Source organism: Phyllostomus discolor, chromosome 9 (assembly GCF_004126475.2).
Source record: "Phyllostomus discolor isolate MPI-MPIP mPhyDis1 chromosome 9, mPhyDis1.pri.v3, whole genome shotgun sequence".
NCBI lineage: Eukaryota > Metazoa > Chordata > Mammalia > Chiroptera > Phyllostomidae > Phyllostomus > Phyllostomus discolor.
Window position 1 is genome coordinate 18,022,654 of NC_040911.2, and position 25,756 is coordinate 18,048,409.

Genomic DNA, 25,756 nt, shown 5'->3' on the forward strand with positions numbered 1-25,756 from the left:
AGGGCGGGGGGATGGTCTCTTTGGGGGGTGCTTTTCAGGAACGATGGGGAGGCCTTAAAGGTGACCATTTCTGGAAGGGAGGATGATAGTGTGGCTTTCCCTGGGCACGTACATGGGAGGTGGGTCACATGTACACACACACGCATGTGCTCACTCTGCCCAACCACCCGCACTCACGGTGCTGATGCTCGTTACACCCAGGAGTCTCTGCGGGCAATGGAGCTGGAAACGCGCCGAGTCCTTCTCTCTCATTTCTTACATTCAGCTCAGAGCCAACCCTGACATCACTCTGAGATCACTCCCCTCCCCTCGGGCCCCACTGCCACCGCCTGGGTGGAGGCTCTGAATCACGCCTCCCAACTTCCACGGGAGGCTCCCAAAAGGAGTGTCTTGGTCCTCACAAAGTCCTTGTCGTGCACTCCCCCACCTCCCACAGAGGGAGGTTTAAAATGTCCACCGGGACACAGCACCCTTCCTCCTTATACACCTTTGATGGTACCCGGAAGAAGCGCGAAGTGTATGGTCCCCACTCTTTGGGGGGGCAGGCAGAGTCCCTCCGAACCTGGGTCCAGCCCCCTCCATCTCTCTCTGCCCCCAGCCCTACTTCTTGTCTTTGCTCATGCTCGTCTGTGTGCCTGGAAAATGAGCCTCCGCACACTCCTTCATTTGGTGCCCAGCACTCCAGCCCCTGAGCCTCATCTCTGGTGTCCCCTTCCCTGAGCCGCACAGCCTCTGATGTTCCCAAGGGAGGTCTTTCTCTTCTAGATTCTCAGGCAGGGCGGTCTGTGTGGGCCTCTATTCTAGCACTCCGCACGCCGATTTGCGGTGACTGGCTGATCTGCATGTGCCTTTGCCACATTATGACACAGCGTCTCTCCCACCTTCCTGCCAGCAGGCTGCCTGGCACAGAGCAGGTGCTCAGCTAATAAATGAATGAATCTCTGTGTAGAAAAGGCCATTGACCAGTGTGCACAGAGTGAGGTGAGATGGACAGAGGGTGTATGAGAGAGACGGAGAGAGCACTTGTGTGAGCAAGTGGGGGTCAGGCAGCCACGCAGGCAGGTGGGAGTGTGTGCTGACTGGGTGGCTAGGGCCAGCGTTCAAGAGGGCAGGGCAAACGTGCTGTGTTCCACTGAAGGCAGCCTATGCAGCTTCTGCGGGGACGGGGGCAGCCTGGGCACCGAGTTCCTGGCCATGCACGAGGAAGCATCTCCAGCTGTGAGAACAGAGCAGGTGGAATGGGCTGGAAACCCAAGGTGTGAAGCTACCAGTTAGTGTCGGGATGAGCCACTCGGCCTGGCTTGGGGTGTGCCCTGTCCCAGCTCCCCGGGCAGCACCCCATTCAGTGGTCAGTTCCTGCCACCCAGGGCCAGGGACAGCCGGATGCCCGGGTGAACTGTGCTGTTCTGGCCATCAACCAGGGCGCTGGGCCTGGACTCCAGGATTTCTTGGACCCGTAAAATTTGAGGGTTGCCAACATTTTATTTTGCTACGGATGTTTTTTAAAAGAGCTTTCATCCATCATTTCATAAAAGAAAGGACAATGTAGTGCCAAGATGGTAGGAAGGATGCAGTCTCAGAATAATGGCCAGTCCTTCCCAGACAGGGCAGCTGGCAATGGTTCAGATCATGCCATACCTAAACTGCGCCGGCGCAGCTGGCCTGTGGCCCCACTTCTGTTTGAGGCCAGCACCCGGGAGCCACTCGGCTAAGGCGCTCTCAGCCCATCCCTCCTGCGGGGGCCTGGGTGCTACCGTGTCTAACAGGCCTGCCTTCCAGCTGTTCTTCCGGGCTGAGGCACTGGCCTTGTGCAGAGAGGAGGGGCAGGGCAGCGCACTGCATCACCCACTACCGGGCAAGGACGCAGGACAGGTAGAGCTTAATCAGGGAGAGAGGAGAAACCCCTTTGTAACCTGGGGTGTGCTCAAAAGGCAGGCTGGGGCAAGGGCCTGGGAGAAGGGGAGCCTGCCCGGCCACGCTCCCCAGTTTCCAGTCCTGCCCTCAGCTGGCTCTGGTTCCCCGAGGCTGGTGGCTTGGTGGCCAGTGGAGGGAGGGGGCAGCAGCTGTCCCAGGCCACAGGCGCTGGGCATTCCTCCTCTAAGTTCCCCACGTGTCCCCAACCCCATTTATAAGACACAGGGAGCCAAGGAGTCTGTGTGGCCCTGCCAACTCAGCCCAGAGGCTCAGAGGAGGGAACCCAAGCCGGAGGTGAGACCGAGACACATCCCATGCCAGCCCCAGGAGCTGCCGCTCTGCCACTTCCCAGAGCCCCTGGCACCTGACCTGTGGCCCTCTGGGTGCCCCGAGGGCCCGGGATCTGGGCCACGGAAGGAAGGCTGCATGCTGAGAGCACCTTGGAGGTGGGTGGCATTCATGCCCCCTGGGCATGGCACGCTTTAAATAGCTCAGCTTCTCGCAGCCTGGCAGTCCCGTCACCCCTGCCAGCGCCTTCCTGCACTTTCCACACCAGAGACGGCTGATTTCTAGGTCAGAATGGGGAGGAGGTGTGGGGACAGGGTGACCTGACTTCCTTAGGCAGCGGAGGTTAGGAGAGGAAACCAAGTTCCCCCCTTGCCCTTCTGCAATCAGCCGCACTTTGTCCTCCGGGCCAGGCGTGGGCGAGGGGCTTCACCCAGCTGCCCCTGACCGCCTGGAGAAGCGAGAAGTGCCCTGCCCAGGTCACCTTCTCCTGAATCTCTGCCGCCTCCCTTCCTAGCCAGGGGCCAGGCTCCCACAGGGCCCACTCTTAGTGGCGCCTAGGACCTACCACTGTCTGTCACCCTTCCCCCACCCTGCCAGCTTCCTATAACCCAGCTTTATTCGGCACCCCTTGCAGGGCACAAATCATTGCAACTCCTTACATTTATATGGCACTTTACAGTTTACAAGGTATTTTCACATTCTTAGTTTGTAAGATCTTTCCAGCCTGGCTGTATGATATGCAGGGCAGATATAAATAATCCCCACTTTACAGCCAATGAGACTGAGAGCCAGAAATATTAGGGGATGCATCCAAGTTCCTGCGTCAAATCAGCAATACCATCGAGACAGAAACCCAGGCCCTTCATCATTTGCAGGGCACTAAGAATGTCCCCTTTGGCTCGCCCCTTCCCGCTTCTTACTCTGCAGTGGGTGGCGGGCGGAGGAAGAACCGGGAGGAACACAAGACAAGGGGGAGGGGAGGGCAGGGCCACATGTCTTCTCTCCCAGGCCCTGAACCCTGCCGCTGGCTCCATAGGTCACTTTCACAACCCGGCACAAAAATCTCACTAGATACGGCCTCAGACCGCCCGGCTCCAGCCGCCCTCGCTGGGCAGACGCAGACGCACACAGACACACAGAGAACAAGCCGTTATCTCTCCTGGCCAGCCCGTTTCCTACACTTCTCAAACAGCAGATTTCTCCCAGCCTGGCTGCCTCTGCCGGTCACCACCCACAGCCACTGGCCCCTGGGGCCTGGCCAAGTCCCCTAGACGATGACGCCGAGGCCCTGCTATCAGACAGTCGCCTCTGCCCTCCCAGCCACCGCCCCCAGAGTTCCCTGGAAATGTCCCTTCTGCAGCCCGGCCCCCACTGGGACACACGGCTTTGTCTGCACACACAGCTGACTTGTGTTTGCAGGGACAGACAGGGGCTGGCGCTGGGGCCGGAGCCAGGAGGCACTGGGAGGGTAGAGCAGACGGGGAAAACACAAAGTCCAGAGAACAAAGTTTTGCAAGCAAGCCCTTTGGGGTCATCTGGGAGCCTGACAACAAGGAGGGGGTTTGCAAAGCCAGAAGCTCCACGAAAGCAGGGATGGCGGTCTCTGAAAACACGTTGGCGGGTCTGAGCACAGAGAAGCTCTGCTGGCCAGGAAGGGGTGAGATGACAGAGGGGGGTGCCTTGGGGACAGGGGAGGGACAGACAGGCCACTGAGCCTCTCTGCACTCTCGTCCCTCAAGCCCAGTCCCAGCACCCTGCCCCCCATCCCTGACATACACAGAGGGCGCTCAATAAAGACTCTTGTTAAACTGGACTGGCCTCCGGCCACCTTGGCCCCGTGGCGCTCTCCCTCTACCCGGGCCTGAGAACGCTGCCTCTCCTGTCTGGGCTGGAAGGAGAGGAAGCCTGGAGGAACAGGCTGTGATATGCCAACACCACGCTCCCGCGCTTCCCTTTGATAAGGCCGGGGAGCCAGGGTGTCTGCGGCCACTCCACACTTGCAGGGAGAGGATGCACGTGACCCCACGCGGCAGCAGTGCTCGTGGGAGCGCTGTGTGAGGTGGCCCTCGCCTTCCTGGAGACCCCCTTCTGACCTTTCCCATTTTGGGTCCTGGGTCACTTAACCTGATTCTGAAATGAAGCCGCAGCCGCCGGGGTGCAGAGGGGTGATGACAGAGCAAGTGGTATGGGGCGGTGGTCGGCGGGGGCCAGTTAAAAAGAAAAACTGAAAACTAAAGCGTGGCTGCAGCACGAAGAAAGCTCCCTACGAGGCGGCTCCCTCTCGGGGTGGCGCTCTGGGCCGTGTGCCGGGGAAACCTTAGAAGGAAGGGCTCCTTCGGGACCCAGCAACCGACCAGCTGCCCGGCTCACACCCTGGGGTCCTCGCTCCTTAATAATTTAGAGCATTAGAAGCGAGACAGTGCGTGGGTGCGATCTCGCTCTCTCTTTCCTTTTCACTTTGTAGCCTCACGTCCTGGCCTCTCAAGCTTGCCAGGCGGTGAGGAAGGGGCCCGTTAAAGGTGCCACCGCCCCTTCCTCTGGTCTAGACAGGCAACAGAGGCGAGAAGCCTCATCGGAGAGACGATCTGCTTCCTCCGGGCTTCCGCTGCCGGGGCAGGTCACAGAAGACTCAGCCTACTACCTGACCTCGGGGGCTTGGGGCAGACGGGCCCCTGCAGACGCCAACATGCTCAGGGTGCCAGCAGCACCCGCTTACCAGGACCCAACCTGGAACTGCAGCCTCCAGCCCCTGGGCCCCTGAGTGGGAGTGCACCCAACAGAATCGAGTCTCCTTGCCTTTTTTCATGAGTCATGAGGGTGACGGGCTGAGAAGTCGCAGCGGAGCCACCACAGAGCAGAAGCCACCTGGCTTCCCGTCTGCGGCTCGGTGGAGAGGAGCACGCCGGCCCCCGGCGAGACACAAAGGGGGCAGCAGACCTCGAGTGCCCCCTGAGCTCTGGCCTGGAGACTGTCTCCAGAGTCCCTGGGTCATACGATGACAGGGGACAGATCACAGGGACAGTGTTTAGTCTGCGTGGAGGAGGAGGCTCTGGTCAACACTGTCATCTGAAAGGCATCTTCTTATCTTGTCTCTCTGCCCCCTGGCCCTGCCCCCCAACACAAATGCGCTTCGGGCCCACAGAGGCACTCCCGTGGCGTGGCAAGCTCTGAGGAGGCCGGCGCATGGGGCTTCGGGATCTGGGTCCGGTTCTGACTGTCACTGGCTGGCTGTGACTTCAGGTGTGTTCCCTAAGCTTTCGGGAACTTTCTTTACTCATGTGTAGGACTATTAGCACCCACCTCACAAAGTCTAGCAGGTACTTAGGGTACACAGTGTGTGCACACAGTGGGCGCCCAATAAATGCCTTGTGAGTGCCTGCTGAATGAGGGGGAGAGGTAACCGTGCCCCTGGCCAGACACCAGGCAGGAAGCCCAGACACTGGGGAATGGGTGCATGCTGGTCTGCCCTGGAGGTCAGGAAGGCACCCCCAAACTCAGGTTTCTGGACTCAGGGCTGGGGTCCCCAGGGACTGGAATTTGCACACGCTAGGGGGTGGCTTTGTGGCACAGCCAACAATCATGAGGCTTAAATCTTCCCTGTGGTCAGCCCCCAGGATACCAGGATTTTGGGTTGGACTGGAAGGGCCTGCAGGCAGGTGAGGCCAGCCTTGAGCGCTGGCACCCCCTGCAGGCCACGCTGCCCGCAGGTAGGTACTGGCCGGGAGGGTGGGGAGGAGCGGCGGGGATGGCAGACGCCCCCAGGCGGGGAGAGTCTGAGATGGGGTCTGCTTCTCATCGGTCACCCTGAGCACCAGCCAGCAGCAGGTAACTAACAGGCAAGCACGCCTGCTCAGAGCAGCAGACAAAGAGCAAGAAGAGATCACTGAAACCACTTCTTACTTTATGGGCAGGGAAACCACCAGAAGGAGGGACGGCCTGGCCCCAGGTCAGCCAGTTAGAGAAAGGCAGGGCTGAGCTAGACGCCAGGCCTCACTGTAGCCCCGGGCGTCTCCTTCTCCACTGTTAACTCCCCTCCACTGCTGAGCAGCTCCCCCTCCTCTCTTCCTGCCCCAATCTCCCCCGAAATGTGTCCCAGCTCTCCCCAGTCCCGGACCCCCACACAACCCTCTCAGCCCAAGGCACCCGAGGGGCTGTGAGAGCAGAACGGAAGGCTCCGTGAGCCCTGCCGCCCAGTGGGGAGACCGACCCTGGCCACCCTCGCCCACAAGTGAGGACACCGAGAACGGAGTGGGTGGAGCTGGGCGAGATGCTGGCCGCTTCAGACTGTCTGTCTCCTTCTCTACCAGAAACTATGCGCTGGGGGAGGAGAGGAGGACTCCTGCAGAGGAGGGGGAGGAGACAGCAGGATGCTGCCCCAGCAGCACGTGCAGCCCTGCCTCTGGTTCCTGGGGGCTGACTGGCGGCTGCAGGAGAAAGGGCAGTAAGACGGCATCAGCACGCATGTGTGTCTGTGGACACTCACCTCCACGTGGCTCTTGGGAGCAGCAGATCCACAGAGGGGCTGAGGGGGCCACACGAGGTGGGCACCTAGAAGCTTACCCTCGCCTTTGAGGGTGCAGACTGGTCAGAGAGGATGTGGGGAGGTGGGGAGGTGGGGGGGGTCTCCCACCATCTGCCTCAGTGAAACCCTGGCGTCCAGAGTCCCCCACAGGCTGGCCAGGGGCCCAAATGTGGTGGCCCTCCCTGCCTCCTGCCCCAGGCCCAAGGGTGGCAGGGAGCTGGTTACTCTTAAGAGAGGAGTTTTAGTTTTGGATTAGAACAGTCTTGGCCTGAAATGGTGAGAAGCAAGAGCCGGCCCATGAATGATCCACTGTGGTTCTGGTGAGCTGGCGGGGGGTTACTGTCTGGCTGGGCGGCCTCAGGCTGGGGCTTGCTGACCCTGTGGGGCCTGCTGCTGCTGCTGCTGCTGCTGTCACCACTGCCGGACACCCCCAGGCAGGCTGGCACCTGCTCTCCTGCACTACGGCAGCCCTGGGCTCAGGCCCCTCCCACCCAAAAGCCTTTGCTTTTCCTTCTTCCTCCTGCTTTCCTACCCACCAAAATTCTCTCTCTTCCTTCGTGCTGCCTCCTCCTCCAGGAAGCCTTTCTCAGGTGCCAGCGCTTACAGGGCATGCCCCTCCTCCAACTCTCCTAAACTAACTGTTCTCTGACTGACAGGGCCTCGCCCCACCGGCAGGCCTCAAAGTATCTGACAGAGGCCAGTCACCCCGCTCACTGGGGTTCAACAGTGCCAAGCACAGGGAGCCCGGGGGGGGGGGGGGGCGCTCAATGCCAGTCCCGGGCCCCATGCTAGCTCTGGCTGAACCCCAGGGCTATCCAGAACACTGCATCCAAAGTCCAAGTCCTGGCACACGCTGGGCTTGTGGAGGGTCACACTGTGTGGGGCGTCTCTTAGGAACCTTGAATGCAGGAGATGTATCAAGAGTGAAAGGAAAAACACGCTTTTATGAAATCCAGGAGTTCCTCTCGGAGGAGGAGCCCTAAGAGGCACAGACAAAATGAGATGCGTTTCAGTGGATTTTAATGAGTATGTCTGTGGGATATGCAGGTGCAGGAGACAGGTATTACGGCTCCATGTAATGAACGAGTATGTCGAGGGTAGCCAGACTGCTGCATCTGCCCAGAGCCACCACTGACTGGTGCCAGCACTAGCGCTAGAAGGTAGGTGTCAGACTCCGGGCTATGTCAGTGATTTCTTATGCCACATGGCAGTAGGTCATTAAGAGGAAGCCTCTGTGGCCTGCAGGCTGAATTCCAGGCGACTCTGCTTCCAACCCCCGTTAGAGAAATCACTCCGCTAATCAAACTTGTTTTAACACCCAGAGTAATGTGACGGCTGCCGCCCGATGGGCTCAGTGGTGAGCGTGAGTCTGACGTGCGGCGCTCCGACTTGCAGGCAGCTGCTCCAGGACGCGCTCACTCCAACTATAGATAGACGCCCCTAAGCTTCAGCTGGAGCCCGGCCATCCCTGAGCACCACCGAAGCTGCTCCCTCGTGTGGTTCGGCCCGTGGGGGGGTGGGGTGGGTGAGGACGGTGGGCCCTCTCTGCTTCGTGGGTCTGGGTGCAAAGTTCCGGAAGTGCACACGCACAGTGACGCAACTTGGCTGCTGTGACCACGGTCCTGGTGGGGCACTGTCGAGAGTGGGACGATGTGGAGGGCACGGGGCTTCTCTGTGGGGGCGGCCGAGGGGCCATCCCAGGAGGGGACAGCTCTTGCCTGAGCTTGTCTGTCCCATGCTTCAAAGTGGCCTGAAGCTTCCTCCCCGCCCTGTGAACTGGGATCTGGAAGGGCCACCGAAGGGGTAAGCGAAGGCGGTCCCTGCAGGTGGAGCTGAGGTCGAGATGAGGCAGTGAGGGGCTGCGACCGCTCCCTCCCGAAGACTCAGAACTTGGGGGCACGAGGCAGCAGGGGACGGAGTCTCTGTGGGTAAGCAGGGAGCCCTGAGTCGGAACTTCGGGTTCTGAGGCCAGGTCCCCTATACTGACGATTCTGAGGTTGCTTCAAGAGTTCCTGGGTTGGAAGGTGACCCTAGAGGTCACTTGGTCTAGCCGTGCTTCATAGTCCAGTGTCAGCGCAGGGTGTTCACACAGTGTCCACCGACTGGCCCGGGAGCTGCGGGGTCCTCTGTCCACTTAAAGGAGCCTCATTTATCGAGGGCAGATGGACCCAGCCGCCTTGAAAACAGTGAGTTCAAGACAAGTGCAGCATTTTTGCTGGGCGTTTAAATAGTTCTGTCACCCTTTTCCCACGTCCCCAGCCCTCTCTGCCATAACCCCCTGCTCACGAACTTCCTGGTAAGTCACCCTCGTCACGCCAGGCACCCACACACACAGCCAATGCAGGGAGAGGTGGCTGAATGAAGGTCAGGGGGAGGTGTGCCACCGGAGCTGGGGAGCAGCTAATCAGGGGCAGAGGTGGCGGGGACACGCTGGGCAGAGTCCTGTTCATCCTCCCCACGGGTGCCCAGTAGGCCACAAGCCTGGTGCCCAATCCGGAACACAGGCCGTGTGTCCTTGCCTGGGAAGTCTGCTCGTCTTTGAACATGGACTTCCAGTTCAAAATTACCTGCTGACCCTATCCTTCTAAGAACGCTTGGAGCCCACCATGGCACTTGCCAAAGGAAGGAAAACAGGGGGAGAGGGACACGCCCAATGCCCCACACTGGCCCACACTCCCGTGGTAGGCACCCCCCTGCTCCCAGCCTCTGCACCGTGGGGCGGGGGCTGGATCTCTGCTGTTCCAGCACCAAGGCCGGGAGCAGGCCCCTGAGAGGAGGGTGGGCAAGGAGGCCTGCCAGGGCAGCTGAGAGCCGGGAGGGGCAGGCTTGAATCTCCGCGCTCCCTTTGCAAAAGAGACGACTGTGGTCACCTAAAGCCCCCGATTCTCTAATGTAAGAGATTTCCAAGCAGAGCATCCTATTGCTCATCACACTGGGTGCATGTCTTCCCGAAGCAAGGCTCCTGTGAGCCCCTCTGGGTCTGTGGTCTCTCGTCTATGACAGGAAGGGGCTGGATGGATAATCTGGAGAGTCTTCCTTTAGGTCTAGACGGTTCTATGATTTCTAATGAATCTTGGCATGCTACAGCTCATCAACCAACAACAGCTCACAGTCCTACCTCCTAAAGCCCAAACCCCTTTGCCTCTCGGGTTCCTACCGGCTCCACCTTACCGATTGTCTCTGCCGCCCCACTTGCACCCTCGACCCCAGCCGACGCAGCGCCCCCACTGTCTTTCACCTGCATAATTTCTTTGGGTCTTGGTTCATTGTATTTCCCCCCACTTGGGAAACTCTGGCAGTCCCTAAAAAGCTAAACGATTCCCATATGATTCAGCAATTCCACTTCTAGCTCTGTATCCAAAAAGAGCGGAATGCAAGGGCTCCAACAAACACCTGAATTTGAATGTTCAGAGCAGCCTTATTCACAGCAGCCAAAAGGTAGAAACCACCCAAGTGCCCATCAACGATGGACGAGTGCATAAACATGATGTGGTATAGCTGCATGATGGAATATTACTCAGCCCTGAAAGGGAAGGAAATTCTGACACACGGATGAACCTCGAGGGCATTATGCTAAGTGAAATAGACCAGACAAGAACAGACAACTATGGTGTGATTCTCCTCATGGGTGGTGTGCACAGCATGTGCAAAGTCACGGGGACAGAAGGCCGAGTGGAGGGTGTTGGGGGGCTGGGAACCATCATCCCATCGCCACAGAACAAGGAGAGGGTCCTGGGGGCAGACGGTGGTTGTACTTGGTGCTGCTGCGTCATGCACTTCCAAATGGTTAACAGTACAAATTTTATATTTACCACAATCTACCCCCCCCACAACAAACAAACAAACAAACAAACAAACCCACCCAACCCAACAACCAACAACTGCCCTTCACTCTCCTTTTTAACACCTCCTTCCAGGTCTGGCCCCCAGCCACGCCCTCCTCCTCTGCTGGGCTGTGCAGCTCGGGCAGGCCTCCCAGACCCACAGAGTGTGTGCAGGGGACACTTCAGTCTCCTTGGGGCCTTGAGGACCTCGGGCAATCACTCCAGATTTCCCTGTGGAAGAATGACCCTCTGCCATCCCCTCCTTGGCCATGGTCCCCCACTCTCCCTTGGTGGCGGCTGGGAGCCTCCCTGGGAAGCCAGGGACAGGGCGGAGAGCAGTTACATAACCCGCAGGGAGATTTTTTCCATCAGCCCAGGTGGTGCCAGCTTTCCAGTGGCGGCCGCGGCAGGTAGAGGCGCCCTGTCTGGGCCGGCCGTGCCCGGGCAGGGCAGCGATGCTGCGATCTGGAGCGGCTTAGCATAGCTCAGATTCCCCCCGGCGGCTGGGGGCCGGCCGCTCTCTGGGTTGCGGGAAAGGATCTGCTGTCTCCTGCAGGCCTGGCTCTGGGGAGGAGGAGGTGCTGGGGGTGAGCTGCCAGCCAGCCAGGGGTGACCCTCTGGGGCCCGGGACACCCGAGCTGGCCTTCTCCGATAACCCACTTATCTGCAGGCCTGCCTCGGCGTGGCAGCTTCAGACAGGGAAGCGCCCGGCCAAGTTCTATCAGGGGATTTAGCAGGAAAAATGAAGCCGGTGTGGGGGGTAAGGGTGTGCAGGGAAGAGGACACAACCTGGTAAGGGACACGGGGGACGGTGAAACCATTCCTGACCCGGGTAAAGCTCCCTGGCCCAGATATGGGAGGGAACAGAACGTGGCTCTGTTCGCTCCCTCCTGCCACTGAGGTGACCGCCCACCCCGGTCCCACTGAACGGAGGCTTCTGGAACCGGCCCTCTGCTGCCTGCCAAATACCTACTAGGTGCTGGCACAGTGCGGGGACGCAAAGATGACAGGGACAGTTTTGGAAAAGAAAAGCTTGACTGGCAGGCAGGCTGCTGTCCTGGGCTCCTTCTGGGACTGACTGAGAGTCACTGATCATTTTCTTTCTTCTGCTTTTTTTCAGGTTAAAAAATGAAAATGCACCCCCCCCCCCCCCCCATCAAGTCACAGGCTGATTCTGTCCCACTGAACATCTCCCAGTTTCAGAGGGGACTTCAGATCCAGCACTTTCAGAAGCCGCCACGGCCTCGCCTCCATGCCCCCAGCCCTAAACTGAACAGTCGGGGAAAGCGGGTCCGAACACTCACTCCGGGACACTCCAGCTGGGCCCTTGCAGGGGACACCTAGACTCGGGACAGCGCCCACACCTGCATGGACTGGCAGAAGGTGGAGGGGTGGGCAGATGAACAGAGACGACACCTGCACAGGCTCTGCCCCGTGTGCGGTGTACAGCAGCTGCTCAGTGAGTGTTTGCTGAGAAAGAAATGAGGGTTGGGAGAAAGAAGGTAAAACTCACTGATGCCAAAGCAAGTGTGGGCAACAGGCTTGGCGAGGAGACACCGGACTCCCACCCTCCGCGGCTCTGGCAAGGTGGGCTAAGGGCCTCGGTGCCAGCGGGCATTGGCTTTCCGCATCTGCCCAGCCGCACCTGCCGGACTCTGGTGACGACCGGTCTCCGTGACAGGTGAGGCAAGCCTGCGGTGCCCACCCTGGGGGAACGTGCGTGCCGGCTCTGCGTGGCCTTTGCAGGACACAGCCTTCAGCCTGGGCATGGACAACTCGAAGGATGCTCAGATGCCAGCCAGCAGGTGGAGCAGCCTTTTTTTTTTTCTAAAGAGACTCTTGGTGGGCCTCTGAAATTCCCCTCCTCCATCTGCCCACAAGGGAAGCTCTTGCCCACCGGCCCTTCGCCTCACCCTGCTGAGTTCCAGCGAGAGTGGAGGGAGCTGGGGGTGGGTCCGGCCCAGGGCTTTGCTTGGGCTCCGGAATGAACAGAACAATGTGCTTCTATCCTCGGGTATGCCCGGCTTGGGCCAACAGTAAAATTAGTTTACATGCCTGGAGTGCACGTCGGCTCAGCAGTGGGCGTGCAGAAGCGAGGGAGGAGGTCGGAGCGGGGGGTAGGGTGTGCGGGGGAGAGCCGAGCCCTGGCACTGACAGCTGTGGGGTTCATCTGGGTAAAGCAAGTGGGGACATGAAGGTGCTTCCTGAGACACTCTCTGCCCTCCCCTGGCCCAGAAAGTCCAGAGACTTGGGGACCACTGCGAATGCCCTGCAATTATTCTAGATGGGTGGAGTTCAAAATCCCCACTCACAGCTTCATGAGGCAGATTCTTGATTTTCCCAAGCTGCTGGCCCTCATAAGCTATGTGAGGGGTAGCGTGGCATGGGAGCCCGGAGCTTGGGGGCTGGAATGACCCCCCCATTCAGCCCCCTCACTTTGGGTGTGGCTTGTAGTCTGATGGAACAGCCTTCCTTGTCCGTGAACGTGGGGAAGGACTTCTGCCCTGGAACCCACCTTGGGGAGAGAAGCCCCTCGTTCCCAGTGACGAAGGTGCTCAGGAGAGTTGAGACACCCACCACACACCCGGAAGCACCGGTACCTGACTGAGGGCTCCACCCCTCCCTCGCCTGGGCACTTAAGTGAGCACCTATTATGTCTAAGTCACGGTGCCAGGGGCTGGGGAACCTGTGATAACTCAGCCAGGATTCCTGCCCTTGAGGAGTTGATAGCTAAGAGCTGCTCAGAACTCCAAGAACCAAGGTTAGTCCCTTTTCTCCCTTCCTCTGTGAACGGCGGGGTCCAGAAGGCTGCACTTTAGGTGCAGGGGAAGGCTTTGATCTTCCTGAGACCTTGACGTAGCCAGGAGGAGAGGAGGCGCCCCCTAGTGACTGGAGTTAGAGGGCTGGCCTGGTCCTTTGCTCAAGCTGGCCAACGTGGCACCAGGAGAGGGTCCGAGGCATCGTACCAGCCCTGACAAAGTATCTTATATCCTGATGTATCGATAGGAGCAGCGAGACTAGAAAATCTTGAGTGCCCCTGCTGGCACGAAAACTCACAGGTAAAATCATTCCCGGAGACCCCACAGAGACCCCACGAAGCCCTTGTCACCACTCGATCGAGTTCCTGTATATCAAAAGCCCCAGGTGCAAGGCTTAATGGTGACCCAGCTCGAAAGAAACTTGAAGAGTTCATCCGCCTCTAGCCCGAGGGCGGTTTTTGCAGAGGCTGTGTCTTCTACAAGTCGCTGGCAGACAGCAGTTTATTTTGAAGTCTGGTCATATTTCCGATTCTGATTTTGCGTTGTCTTTTCACAACAGCCCTGCTATGTTTACGGCTCGGTTGAGATGTGCTTTTTTTTTTTTCTTTCTTTCAAAAAAAGGTATTGCATCCTTCTGTTAGAGGTGTTGTTGGCAACGGTTGCTAGGGAGAGTTGGGTTCAGTTACAGATGCACTGATGCCTGCTCTAATAATACTTTGCTCTGCATAGCTCAGATGCAGACACCTCTTGGCTAAACAGGGCACACACATTTCAGCAGAGGAGGGCTTGAACTTGTACTACCCAAGCATAGTTCCGCAAAGGAGCGCTCCCCGAGCCCAAGTGGAAGGCCTGGGGTGGTGACAGGGCCGTGCTGGGCGGAGGGGACTCAGGCCTCCAATTCCTGTCATTCCAAATGTCCCATAAAAAGAGGCACACTCATTCTTCCCCTCGCCATGAAACCAGAGCGCCCCTCCCCAGTATCACCCCATGCTTGCCCGGTGAGGATCAAGGCAGAGTTTTGGCGATTTCTAGAACCCGGGGCCCTGGGCAGCCCCCATTCTCCAGGCGGTCTGAAATCACTGAGCCACACATTCTAGCGGGTGTGGGGCTCCGCCAATGTGAAGAAGCCGGGCGCCGGGTGGGGAGGAGTGGGGTGAGGCGGTCTGGGCAGGGACGGGCATCCCCTCCCCAGCTTTACCTGGGGGGCCTGGCCTCTGGCACAGCCTGGTCATGTGGGTTGAGAGGGAGGCCCTTTCCCTAAAACGCAAGATGGCGGCTCCGACAAATCCGTGAGGCCAAGAGAAAGGGAACAGTCATGGGAGAGGGGCCAAGGACAGAGGGGCAGGGCGTCAGTGGGAGACGAGAGGCGGCTTTCCGGCCTCCTGCCTGGTTCACTGGGAGCCTCGGAACAATGGGGAGGAGAATGACAAAGGGCCCTGGGATGGTCCGGACACGCTTCCTCACTGCACAGAGGGGAGACTGAGGCCGGGCAGGGCGGAGGGATGCCTCGGCCGCCCATGTCTCCTGCTTCGGTGCTCTCCTACCCGCTCCTCCACGTCTCTCAGCAGAGTCCAGTACCTGGTACCCATTTCTTGACTTGTTTATGGGGTGGCAGGCAGGGCCAGCTGGTACACAAGGGACGACGGTGCACAGTCAGGGCATCCTGGGGAACCTTCCTAACAGTGGTGCCGACCGGCTGCACCGTGGAGTCGCCTGGGGACCTCTTTAAAAAGGGACACACAGGCCCATCCTGGAGAGTCTAATGCAGTGCGGTGGTCTGGGGTGGGGCCCCTGCCGGCGTGTTTCCGAAGGTCCTCCCCGCGTGAGTCTGATGGGTGGCCAGGCTGAGGACCCATTCAGGGGCCGAGGAAAACCCCGTGGCTGGAACTCCATCTCCCCAGGCTGGACCCCCACTTCTGACAATCGCACCGACAAAAGACGGTGCCTCAGGTGGCGCACCTCTGAAACTGACCCATCACCTACAGCTCTCCGACGCCTTGTTGTGGGCCAGCCGCACCAGCGTCGTCTGGGCGCTTGTTAGAGACGCAGGCTCTCGGTTCCACCCAGACCTACCGGGTCAGAATCTGCATTTAAGTAAAACCCCATGCGGTTTGTACGCACATTCCCGCTGAGAAGCTGATGAAATGTACAGGCTTGGCTGGCACACAGCAGGCATTTAAGAAATGTTGGTGAGCAGAATTTTACTTCTAAAAACACCACAAAGGAAAGGACCGCATCTCAGGCAGAAAGACCACTTTTGAGCAGTGGGACGGGTGACAGGGCCCACGGAGAGACCCCAGGGTCTCTGGCTTCACCAAAGCTCACGAGGGCGGAGCTTCTGGGTTCCTTGGGATAACAGGCTAAGTCCGGCTGGGAAGGGTCAAAGGTCCTCTGACCTCCCCAGGGGGCGTTTCTCTCTCATGGGGGCTGTTTCTCAACTCAGCAGGCGGCCCTCACACTGCTGCCCACTTTGTCAGGGCCCACCCCTCTCCCCTGGTGCCGCTGGTCCCCACTGCGGAAGCCCCGGCCAGCACGAGGTTGGCCAAGGAGGACGACACCCGAAGACAGCTGCGGGAGCCGCGCCCCGAGGGGACTTCACACCCCGGGTGCTTCGCAGCCAGCGCTGGTCGTTAAGCTGGGTCTCGGGACTTGCGTGTGGAGGCAGGCCACGTGAGGGGCATCGCAGAGGCCACCGGACTGCACCAGGGGCTGACTGGGGAGCCGGTGGCAGTGGGCCTGGGTGGACGGAGCTGAGCATGAACCCCAGAGGGAGAAAGGCGGGTCAGGGCTCTGGGGGCTTGACCCAGGACTGCCCGCCAGCAAAGAGACACACATCGGATTTGCCAGAAAGCAAACGTGGGTGGAAAAGGGCAGCCCCATGGGTGTGAGAGGGAAGGGGGGTTTGAGGAGCCCCGCTCTTCTCTTGTGCCGTGTGAGTCTGGGGCGGGGGTGGCCGTGAACTACACTGCCTGGAAAGCCTACTCTGACTGGCCACTTCACTTCCTGAGCTGCAGAGGGGACAGCGGGGCCCAGGGAGGCCCGATCCGACAGGGTGTTGGCTTCCAGTGGGCCCGACAAGCAGGGGGTCTGTGAGGTCAGCCTCACGCCAGCACACCCAGCCTGCCTTCCCTGGGAGCCGAAAGGGCCTTGAGCAGCGAGCGACCCAGGAGGCCTGAGTGCCCGGTTCAAGCCCCCTGGTTATGCCCTTCAAGGGGCTCGCTCCTCAGTGACACGAAAGCCAGGGCTGCAGGTGGTGAAGAGGGGAAGCGTGAGCCTTAAGGGGGATGTTTAGACTTCTAAATACCTGACCCACAAATGCTCTACCCAGGCAAACGGCGGAGGTGGGAGTGACAGCCCTCGTCGGCCCCGGAGACCAGGCGGCACCGGGAGGGTTGACAAACCTACCGCTGAGCCACAATATGCTGCAAGTGGGTTTCTGAGGACTAGGGAGACCCAGGATTGCTTCGTGCCAGCGGCGGGTCCTGGGGAGAGTGGGAAAGGACAAGGCTCACGTGTCCCAGCTCGGCTCCAGCAGCATAGAATGCCAAGGGCCAAGGCTGAGAGTCAGCAGCCGAATGCTTCCCCAGTGAAAGCCCCGGAGGCCGAGCTCCCGGGGATGGTGTGAATCGGGTGGGGAACCTGTTTCCCAGCTTCTGACCCAGTCCTTTCTCCCTCTTCTGGTGCTTTCCAAACGGGGTCTCCCAGGACAGTAATTCCTTGGAAGTTATCAGCTGGGGATTATAAAGAGGACTTTGCTGGGTTCAGCGCGGCCGAACAGGCCCCCTTCCTGCCCTCCTTGGCCAGCCTGCCTTGTGACTGATGGAGGGGGCAGGGAGCCCCTTTTGTGGGTGAGCATTTGCCAGGATTGACGCTCTGCTGGGCACTGTGGGCGAGGCCGCTCGCACCACAGGTCACTGGAAGAAATGCCCAACCTGGGCAGGACCTTGGGTGGCCCCTGAGGTCGGCTGTCCTTCCCCGCTGGGTGCGTCCCCCTGGGCCCTGTGTGTCTGTCCACCACACGCCCTGGAAGCCATTGTCTAGAAAACCTGGCCTATCCTGGCTCTTCTCAAGAGAGGACAAAAGTCCAGACCAGAGACTCGGCCCCTCCCGACTCCCCCATGCCTGGCGGTACGTGGCAGACAGGCTGCCCCCCACCGTCACCCTCCACCCTCTCCCAGGACATTCCGGCCCGCGAGGAACATGCCCAACGTGCAAATCCCTCAGGTAATGCGGGAATTCGTCACCAGGGGAGCACTGGCGATCCAGGAATGGAAACCTGATCGGGGCCTGGGGCTGGAGAGACATAGCCCAGGCTGGCCAGCGAGGGCTCAGGTTGCAGTGAGCAGGCTCCCGGGGACAGGAGAGGAGGGCAGGGATGGAACCCTGCGGGCAGCATGTCGGGGGTGGGGTGGGGGGTGGCGCGGCTTCCTCCCTGTTCTCAGGGAAAAGACAGCAGCCCATGACCCAGGTGCTTGTGACGAGGGCGACCATCTGTCCTGGCTTGCACCTGGTGTCTGGGTGTAATCACGAGTAGAGGTCTCTGGCTCTCAGAAGTGCCACGGTTCAGACAACCTCCTGTACGGTCGCCCTGGTTAAGACAGACCTGCAGGCAGTCTGTCTCTCCCAGGTCTCGCTTTCAGACCTTCCAAGCTGCTGTTTACTCTCCCTGGACAGGAACTCAACTCGTGTCTCAGTCAGTCTAATGTCCAAAGTCAAAGCAGAGCTGATTTTCTCCAGTCAAGAGTCTTCGAGGACAGTCCCAAGGCCATGCCGTGCCACCTGCTACCTACCCCTGATGCCACCAGTTCTGGGGCCAGCAGTTCACCTGCTACTACCCGTGACATGACAGACAAGCAGGTATCAGCCCCCCAGCTCCTCACTCACAAGACGAAACTGCGCCGGGCTCAGTCTCGGTGCCCAAGCCCACGCCTGCCTACGACACATACACACACACCAGTGAAACCGCCGCTGGCCCTGCCACCCACGGTGGAAAGGAGGAGGAGCAGGGCCAGGCTCTCGGAGGGTGGGGGGCCTGAGGGGAAAAGCACCAAGGAGTAAGACTGCATTGAACGGCCATGCCTTCCTGCTATCCCCAAGGGGTTTCAGGACGCTCAGTGCATCGGCAGACGGACCCAACCTCTCCTGCTCAGACCCGTCGAGTCACCAGCTACATACAACCCATGGTACCACCCCCAGGGACCTCAGCTTCCTCCCTGGTAACGGGGGAGGGCTTGGCCCTGGGGAGGAGGAGGAAGAGAAGGGAGAAGTCCACAGCAGGTTCGTGTCTGCTCGGACGGGGAGAGGTCAAAGCACAGCCCGTGAGCCCACGAGCCAGCTCTCTTATCATGGAAATAGAAGGAGGGAAAGGCCGGTTAAACAGGACGCACCTATAAAATTATATTGGTCCATTGTAACCATGGAGCACTGACACAAACACACGTAAATCCGGCCACTCATCCCTTGCCCCTTGAGTGCCTTTTTATTTTCTATAATTAATCGGGCAAGGGTGGAACTTGGGAAAAGTTCAACCGTGGTCAGAATTCCCAGCCTTCTCTCTAGTAATAACCCGCGGGGGGCGGGGCGGGGGGGGGTGAGGGGGGCGGCGCAGCTGTCGGTGTCGGGTTACCTGCAGCATGTTGAGGAGCAGGCTCCGGAACTTGGTCCCCTCCACCATGAAGAGCGCCATCTTGTCGCAGAGCTTGGCGGCCGTGAAGGCGAAGCTGCGGTCGGACACGGCCTTCTGGTAGATGGTGCGGACGATCTCGCCCAGCATCTCCTCGGAGTTGGTGGAGTTCTGGGCCTCCTCCATGAAGGTGGTGAGCTTGGCATCCACGTCGCTGCTGTTGTTCCGCATGCTGTTCAGGATCTCGATCAGCTTGTCCATCTTGTTCTGCTGGGGGCTGGTGGTCTCCACCGCCACTTCGTCCTGCGGGCGTGGGAGAGAGACCGGGTCGCGCCTGAGTGCTGCCGAGGTTTCTGTGCGTCTGTCGGGGGTGTGGCCGATGGAGGGACGCCTGCCACCCCCCAGAAGGACGCAGCCCTACCTTCTAGAACCTGGGGTCTGACCCCTTCCGGGAACGCTGACCTCCACCGAGGTCAGCTCTGCTGGCCTCTGCTGCCTTGTCCTGTGGCCTCCTGAGCTGAGCCTCCTAGTGAGCTCTACCTCTTACCCAGGATTCTCATACATTTGGTTCTGTTTGGCTACCTGTCCATCCAAGGTCTCAATCCAGAAATGATTTAGTAGGGCTTATAAAAGGTGAAACAAGATAACAAATACAAAATCAGGACAAAGAGAGAACGAGGGCAGGAAGACTGGGTCAGGAAGGAAGATGGCATCCCAAATGCTTGCTCTGTTGGTCAGAGGCACCTGTGGAGTCGCTCCGGGACCCTAGGGCCCAAGGGCGGCTGTGTTCTCTGGAGTCAGGATCCCTGGGGACACGGTCCTGGCTTCATGTCCTGTGCAGGCCAAGCTGACACTACATACCATGGACGCTACACACCAAAGAACCCCCCAATGTGTCACTAAAATGACTGGCATTTCTAGGAGAGAAATTTCAGGCAGAAAGCCCTACACCCTCCTGGGGTTTCAAGGCCACCGCACCAGAGCCAGGCTGGAGGAGGAAGCAAATGGCAGCTGACAGGCTCAAAAGTACTGACGCAGTCACACCAGGCTGGTAGCTGAGAGTGCGAATGGCCTACCTGCTGGGGGGGGGGAGGGCAGCAGGGAGGGCAAGATTAGGGGGGCCCCACTTGCCCTTCTGTTCTCAATAAGGAGATCTGTGGGCTAGGAGGCCCAGACGGAGGTTCTAGAACCTGCTCTCCGCCTTCTGGCTTTGGGAAGTGGTATCACTCTGGGCCTCAGTCTCCTCCCTGGTAACACGAGGAGGTCATGCTAGAAGGTGCGCCCTCCCCAGCTGTCTGCACCCCGGGCAGGAAGAGGGGTGTGTGGCACGATAACCACATGTGGGGGTCTTTACACGTGTGGTGACATTCATCTTCAGATACTATCCTCAAGGTGGGCACCGTCACACCCATGTCTCAGACAAGGCGACAGGTGCAGACCGGTTAGGTGACTTGCCCAACATCACCAAGCCGGTCAAAGGCAGAGTGAAGACGGAGCCCGGTTCATTGGACCCGAAAGCCCCTGTTATACCCGCTGGCGGCACTGCAGTCAGATTCAGTAGCCCTGGAGGGACCTTAGCGAATAGTCCTCTCTCCCCGGCTGGGCTGTAGCAATCCATCCCAGAAGCTGCTGTTCAGGGGACGACTGCACCCTGGTCATCAGGCCCCTTGCTTTGGGACACAGCGGAACGGGCGAGGCTTCCCTGGGGGACCTTACGGCTGCTGGCCCCCCAGGGAGCGGTGGGGTGGAGGATGCTAGGAGCAGCATTTCAGCACCAAGACTTGATCAGGGAAGAGGTCTGCCTGCCTGTCCTGCTCGAGGGGGGACCTGGGCCTGGCCTCTGGGGTGAAGAGTGGAGGAGAGAAGGCAGTGGAGTGAGGCCGGGGAGACGCTCAGCACTCGGAGCTCCCCCGCAACCCCAGAAGGAGGACTCCTGGGAGGCCCTTCTCAGGAGCAGTTCCTCTCCAAGGTGGCCTTACCTTCCCGCTTGGCGGGGGAGGGGAGCGAGAGGAGCCCACTGAGCTCACGGCTGCCGGGGACAGATCCCCGTCACTCCTCCGGAGGCTCGGGGGTGTCTCCTTCTGAATTGGTGAACCGAGCTCCAGGGATGCTGGGATGAGGGAGGGGATGGCGAGGCCGAGGCCTGCTCATGCTCTGCCCGACTCACCTTTGCTTTCGGCCCCGGCGGGGACCACAGCCTGGCTGGTACTCACCCTGGGAGAAGCTTCAGTCCTTCTTATCTCCCCCAAATACTGGCCTTTACCATTAACAGGGCAGCGTCTGACCCCAGCAAATGCTGGAGGGACGGGTCAAGCCTTCCCTACACACTCCCATCCCCCCCAGGCACACGCCTCTTCCTCCCCTCCCGTCTCAGGCTGGGGGCTGGTACCAAGTGCCTGTTTGGCCTCTTTGAAGGGGCCAGACGGTGAGGAGCCAGGATGTGCTGGAGGAGTTCATGCCAAGCCGGACACGGGCCTGCCCTCCGGTGGCCAGGGGTCCCTGAGACAGTGGTGGCTCCTGCTTCCCACCTCGGGGCTCCCCAGTCCCTTAATCCGAGCCCGCCGTCCAGTGTGCCTACCTCATGCCGTCCTCCCTGGTGTAACAACAAAAATTTAATTACCGGTACCTTTTCTTTCAGCCTCCGCCGCAGCCTGTCTTTGGAAGACTGGAGCAGGGTAATTTTGGGCCGCTCCCCGATGCGCTCGGGGAGAATACTGTCTTTACGCTTTGCCTCGGCCTCTGGGGCTCCCGGCTGCTGCGCAGGCAGCCGCTCAGAGGCCGCTGGGGCCGGGCCGTCGGGGCTGCAAGGGAGCTCGAGGCCAGTGTGGCCGGTGTCCCCCAGGGCGTCCTCAAGTTTGGGGCTCTCCATGGCCACGGTCTCTTTGGCATTGCGGTGGGCGCCTGCCTCCCCCTTGTCGCCGGGTGGGTGCTTCGTGTTGCCGTGGTGCCAGCGCCGGTTCTGGCTATAGCCGTGATGGGTGGGCCTCCCTGAGGGGTGGGGCACCGAGCCCCCCTGGTAAGATTTCTGGTGGTCCCTGTTGTGTTTGGCACTGCCCGGCTGGTGGTCACCGTGTTGCTGGGGCTTGTTCCCTCCTGGAGGTCTCTGCTGCCGTCTGCAAACCAAAGGAGACAGACAGGGAGGGTGACTGGGTGGGCTGCTCAGGGTCCCTGCGTCCAAACACGGCACGAGGAACCCACTGAGTCGCTCGTTATTCATTCCTCCCACATCCTTGCTCAACATCGCCGGCCCCTGGGCCAAGCTCTGGGACGGGCCTGGGGGGACAGCAGAGAGCGAGGCAGCAGGTCCCTGAGATCACAGAGGGTTTAAGTCAGCCCGTGACTTAGAATGTCACAGTCCGCAGGGAAGCCTCCTAACTCTTATCTGCGGCCGCTCGTTACACCCTCTCGAAGCAACTGTTACCATTCTGTGACTCTTCTCAACGTAGTCGATGCACATTCCAGCAAAAATATACACACAGGCCTGCATCCGGCACCAACTATCCTTGTCATGACTTTCTACCATCATGGCTCTTGAAAAGCTGTATCATTTGTCAAACCACCTTTTTCCAACACACTGACATTTTCACCCCCAAACCCGACCACAAAATATGCTGGATGGAGCTGTTACAAGCTGAATTGCGCTCCCCCACCCTGATTCACGTGTTGAAGCCCTGATCCCTGGAACCTCGGAAAGGGACTGTTTTTGGAGATGCTGCCTTTAAAAAGACGATTAAGGTCAGATGAAGCCGTCGGCGGGGAGCCCAGTCCCGCAGCACTGGTGTCTCTGTGACGGGACATTAGGGCAGACGTGCCCCCGCACAGAAGACAGGCCACAGGAGGACACAGTGAGGAGGAGGCCACCTGCAAGCCAAGGAGAGAGAGGCCTCAGAAGAGACCCAACCCGCCGACGCCTTGATCCCGGACCTCCAGCCTCCAGAACTGAGAGGAGGTCAACTTCGGTTGTGTCGGCCTCCCAGCCTGCGGTATATTGTTGCGGCCACCCAAGCTGACTGACGTAGAGGTGACATTTAGCGTGACGGTGCTGGGCAAAGACAGGTGCACCAGTGCACTTGACAGAACACCTTCCAAGCAGAGCGCATCACACGGAAGAAGTCTGAGGCGTGCACCATGGCGCAGACCAAATATTTCAATTAGTGGATCAAAGGCAAGCGAGCCGGGAGGGGGGGCATTCTGACGGCCCTTCGGTCTTGCGCACAGCGGCCCCTCCGTCCCGGCAAGCCCCCCGTGCTCCATCTCTGTTTCATCCTCACAGCGTTATTGGACATCATTTGAAGTGCAAATGGAGAACAAGAGAACCACGAGTCCCTCAAAAGTTCGAAGGCCAGTGAAGGAAGTTTGCAGAAAGAAGCCTGTATCTTCTAAAAACTGAGGCCCACGCCATCCTTCTCTGTGACCCTTCTCTTCGGTGAGTATAACAGACCTTTCTTACATTGCGTTTTATGAACAAACTGCACTTATTTTCTTTCAAATTATTGCTGATACAAACTCAGTTTAAGGTTCATGTGATGATTTTGTATCTGTGAAAATTTGGGGGTGCCTTAGGTTGGGCTTTAACATATCATTTTCCCATTAAAATTAATGGAAACATTTTCTTGTTTGGAACGGCTTTCCCTAAGTGGCGGGGTTTTCAGGGGAAATTAGTCGTTAAGTGAGAGACAGGTGCGTGGTGCTCACTGTGTTTCCACACAAACGGTAACCTACAGTACACTGTTTTCAGCGGTCCCCCCCTTATCCACAGGGGTATACGTTCCAAGGTGCCCTGTGGCTGTCTGGCCCTTGTGTATGTGTCTCTCCCCCATACAGGTTGAGATGGCCAAAAAGTCTCTGTGGTTTTTTCCTGTAAAGCAGAAGACACGTGTTTCATTTTCACCAATAACTTCACTAATTTGGACATTTTGAGTATGTCGGCTATCTCCCACATGGTATAACATCAATTCTTATCAACTAATGTCTTGATTCAACCGTTTTCAACTTCAACTGTTCTATGCGACTGTGGAACATCATCCAGCGAGTTTGAAACCTCTAGCATGAAACCCTGCAAACCACTTCTGACACGTTCGATCAGCCACAGCACCTTCTCCATACACTGCCCAAATCTTTTTTTTGCATCTCAGTTGTGATTTTACCTTTCTTGAAATAATAAAGCATAATTTGCTGAAAATGTTGTGTATTTTCTTCCACCTCCAATATGAAAATGGCTGCACAAAAATTCAATTGTGATTTGTTTTTTAAATGCACACTGATATGACAGCTGTCACAATACAATCTAACAAAAGTGTTTCGAATGAAGTTAAAGACCACCGAGTGCTACTAAGGGCATCTTATGGGAAAAAAAACAAATGATGTTTTTGGCCCACCCAGTACAACCTTTGCCTTTAGAGGAAGAACTTGAAAGCTTCTCTGTGACATATGCAAACTGCCAGCAGCACTGCTCTTGTGCTTTGGGCCACTAGTAGGTAAACTAGGGGTGGCCTGCACACGAGCACTGCAACACCAGGAGAGTCGGTCTGGTAACCAAGGTGGCTACTGAGTGACTAAGGGAGGGGGTGGGCAGTGTACACAGCATGCAGACGCTGGCCCAAGGGGTGATTCACATCCAGGGCAGGATGGAGTGGTGTGGTGCAAAATTTCATCAAGCTGCTCAGAACGGCGAACAATAGAAAACTCAAGAATTGTTCACTTCTGGAATTGTCCATGGAGATGTTCAGACCTCGGGGGACCACGGGTAACTGAAACCACGGAAACGGAAGCCGAGGATCAGGGGGACGGCTATACTAGGAGCAGGCATTTGCAGGTCTCTGGACGGAAATTTGACGGTTTGTCACAAGATCCTCTAACACAGGCAGACCACTGGGCCCTGCAATTTCACTTGTGACAACTTACAGAGGAAACAATGAAAGGCGAGCACAGGGATGCAGGTTCAAGGACATTCCTGATGGCAATGTCTACAACCTCAAAACACCGACTGAATGGGGAGCAGCGGAGAACGCGGTACAAGAGCTCAGTCTTGCCGACGGGAGGAAACACGTGCTGTGTGTAATATGTGTGGTACGGTGCTGCTTTTTAAGGCAAGCATTTACGTGCACAGAAAAATCTGGAAGGATACGCTCCAAAATGTTAATAGTTTTCGAAATGAACACGACTTTATTTTCCCAAACGTTTTATTGTGAGGCAGTCACAGACTCACACACAGCAGAAAGAAATATCACCGAGAGGCCTTCGGTACCTTCTGTTTCCCCCCAGTTTCCCCCCACGGCAACATCTCACAAAACTACAGCACACGATCCCAGCCAGGGTTTTTACATTGACGCGGTCCAGATACAGAACATCCCCATCACCACGAAGACCCTTCAGATCCCTATTTCACACCCACTTCCCGCCCACCACCTCCTCCTCAGCCCCTGGGAACGGCTAATCCAGTCTCCACGTCTGTAACTCTGTCGTCTCCAGGGTGTTACTGAAATGGAACCGCACGCTATGTAACCCTTCAGGATGGACCTTCTCACTCAGCGCATCACTCCTGGTAATTCGTCCAAGAGTGTGTGTGTGTCCACAGTTCATCCCCTTTCAGCACGGGCCAGCATCCCACAGTGCGGGTGTGCCCGTGAGCCTAACCGTTTACCTGCTGAAGGACACCTGCTGGTTTCCGGTTAGTGGCTATGATGCACGGGCTGTGAGGAACACATGCGCACAGGTGGACACAGTGCTTTTCCTCTGGGATAAGTGCCTGAGAGCACCGCTGACGGGCCATAGGGCACTTGCATATTTGGTTCTTTATGACCCCGTCCAACTGGTTTCCAGAGAG

At 58.3% G+C, this 25,756-nt stretch overlaps 1 protein-coding gene across 2 annotated transcripts in view; it reads right to left on the reverse strand.

Annotated features, from left to right (window-relative positions):
• Positions 1-25,756, reverse strand: part of CTIF (cap binding complex dependent translation initiation factor) — a 249,542-nt gene that overhangs the window by 69,164 nt on the left and 154,622 nt on the right. Inside the window, exons 8-9 of one of the 2 annotated variants that reach the window (XM_028524171.2) lie at positions 21,557-22,043; positions 18,934-19,233 (exon numbers count right to left, since the gene is read on the reverse strand). In XM_028524171.2, coding sequence (XP_028379972.1) covers positions 18,934-19,233; positions 21,557-22,043 — 787 coding nt within the window. Of the gene's footprint in view, positions 1-18,933; positions 19,234-21,550; positions 22,044-25,756 lie in introns of both variants that reach the window. The other variant, XM_028524170.2, reaches the window with a different exon arrangement.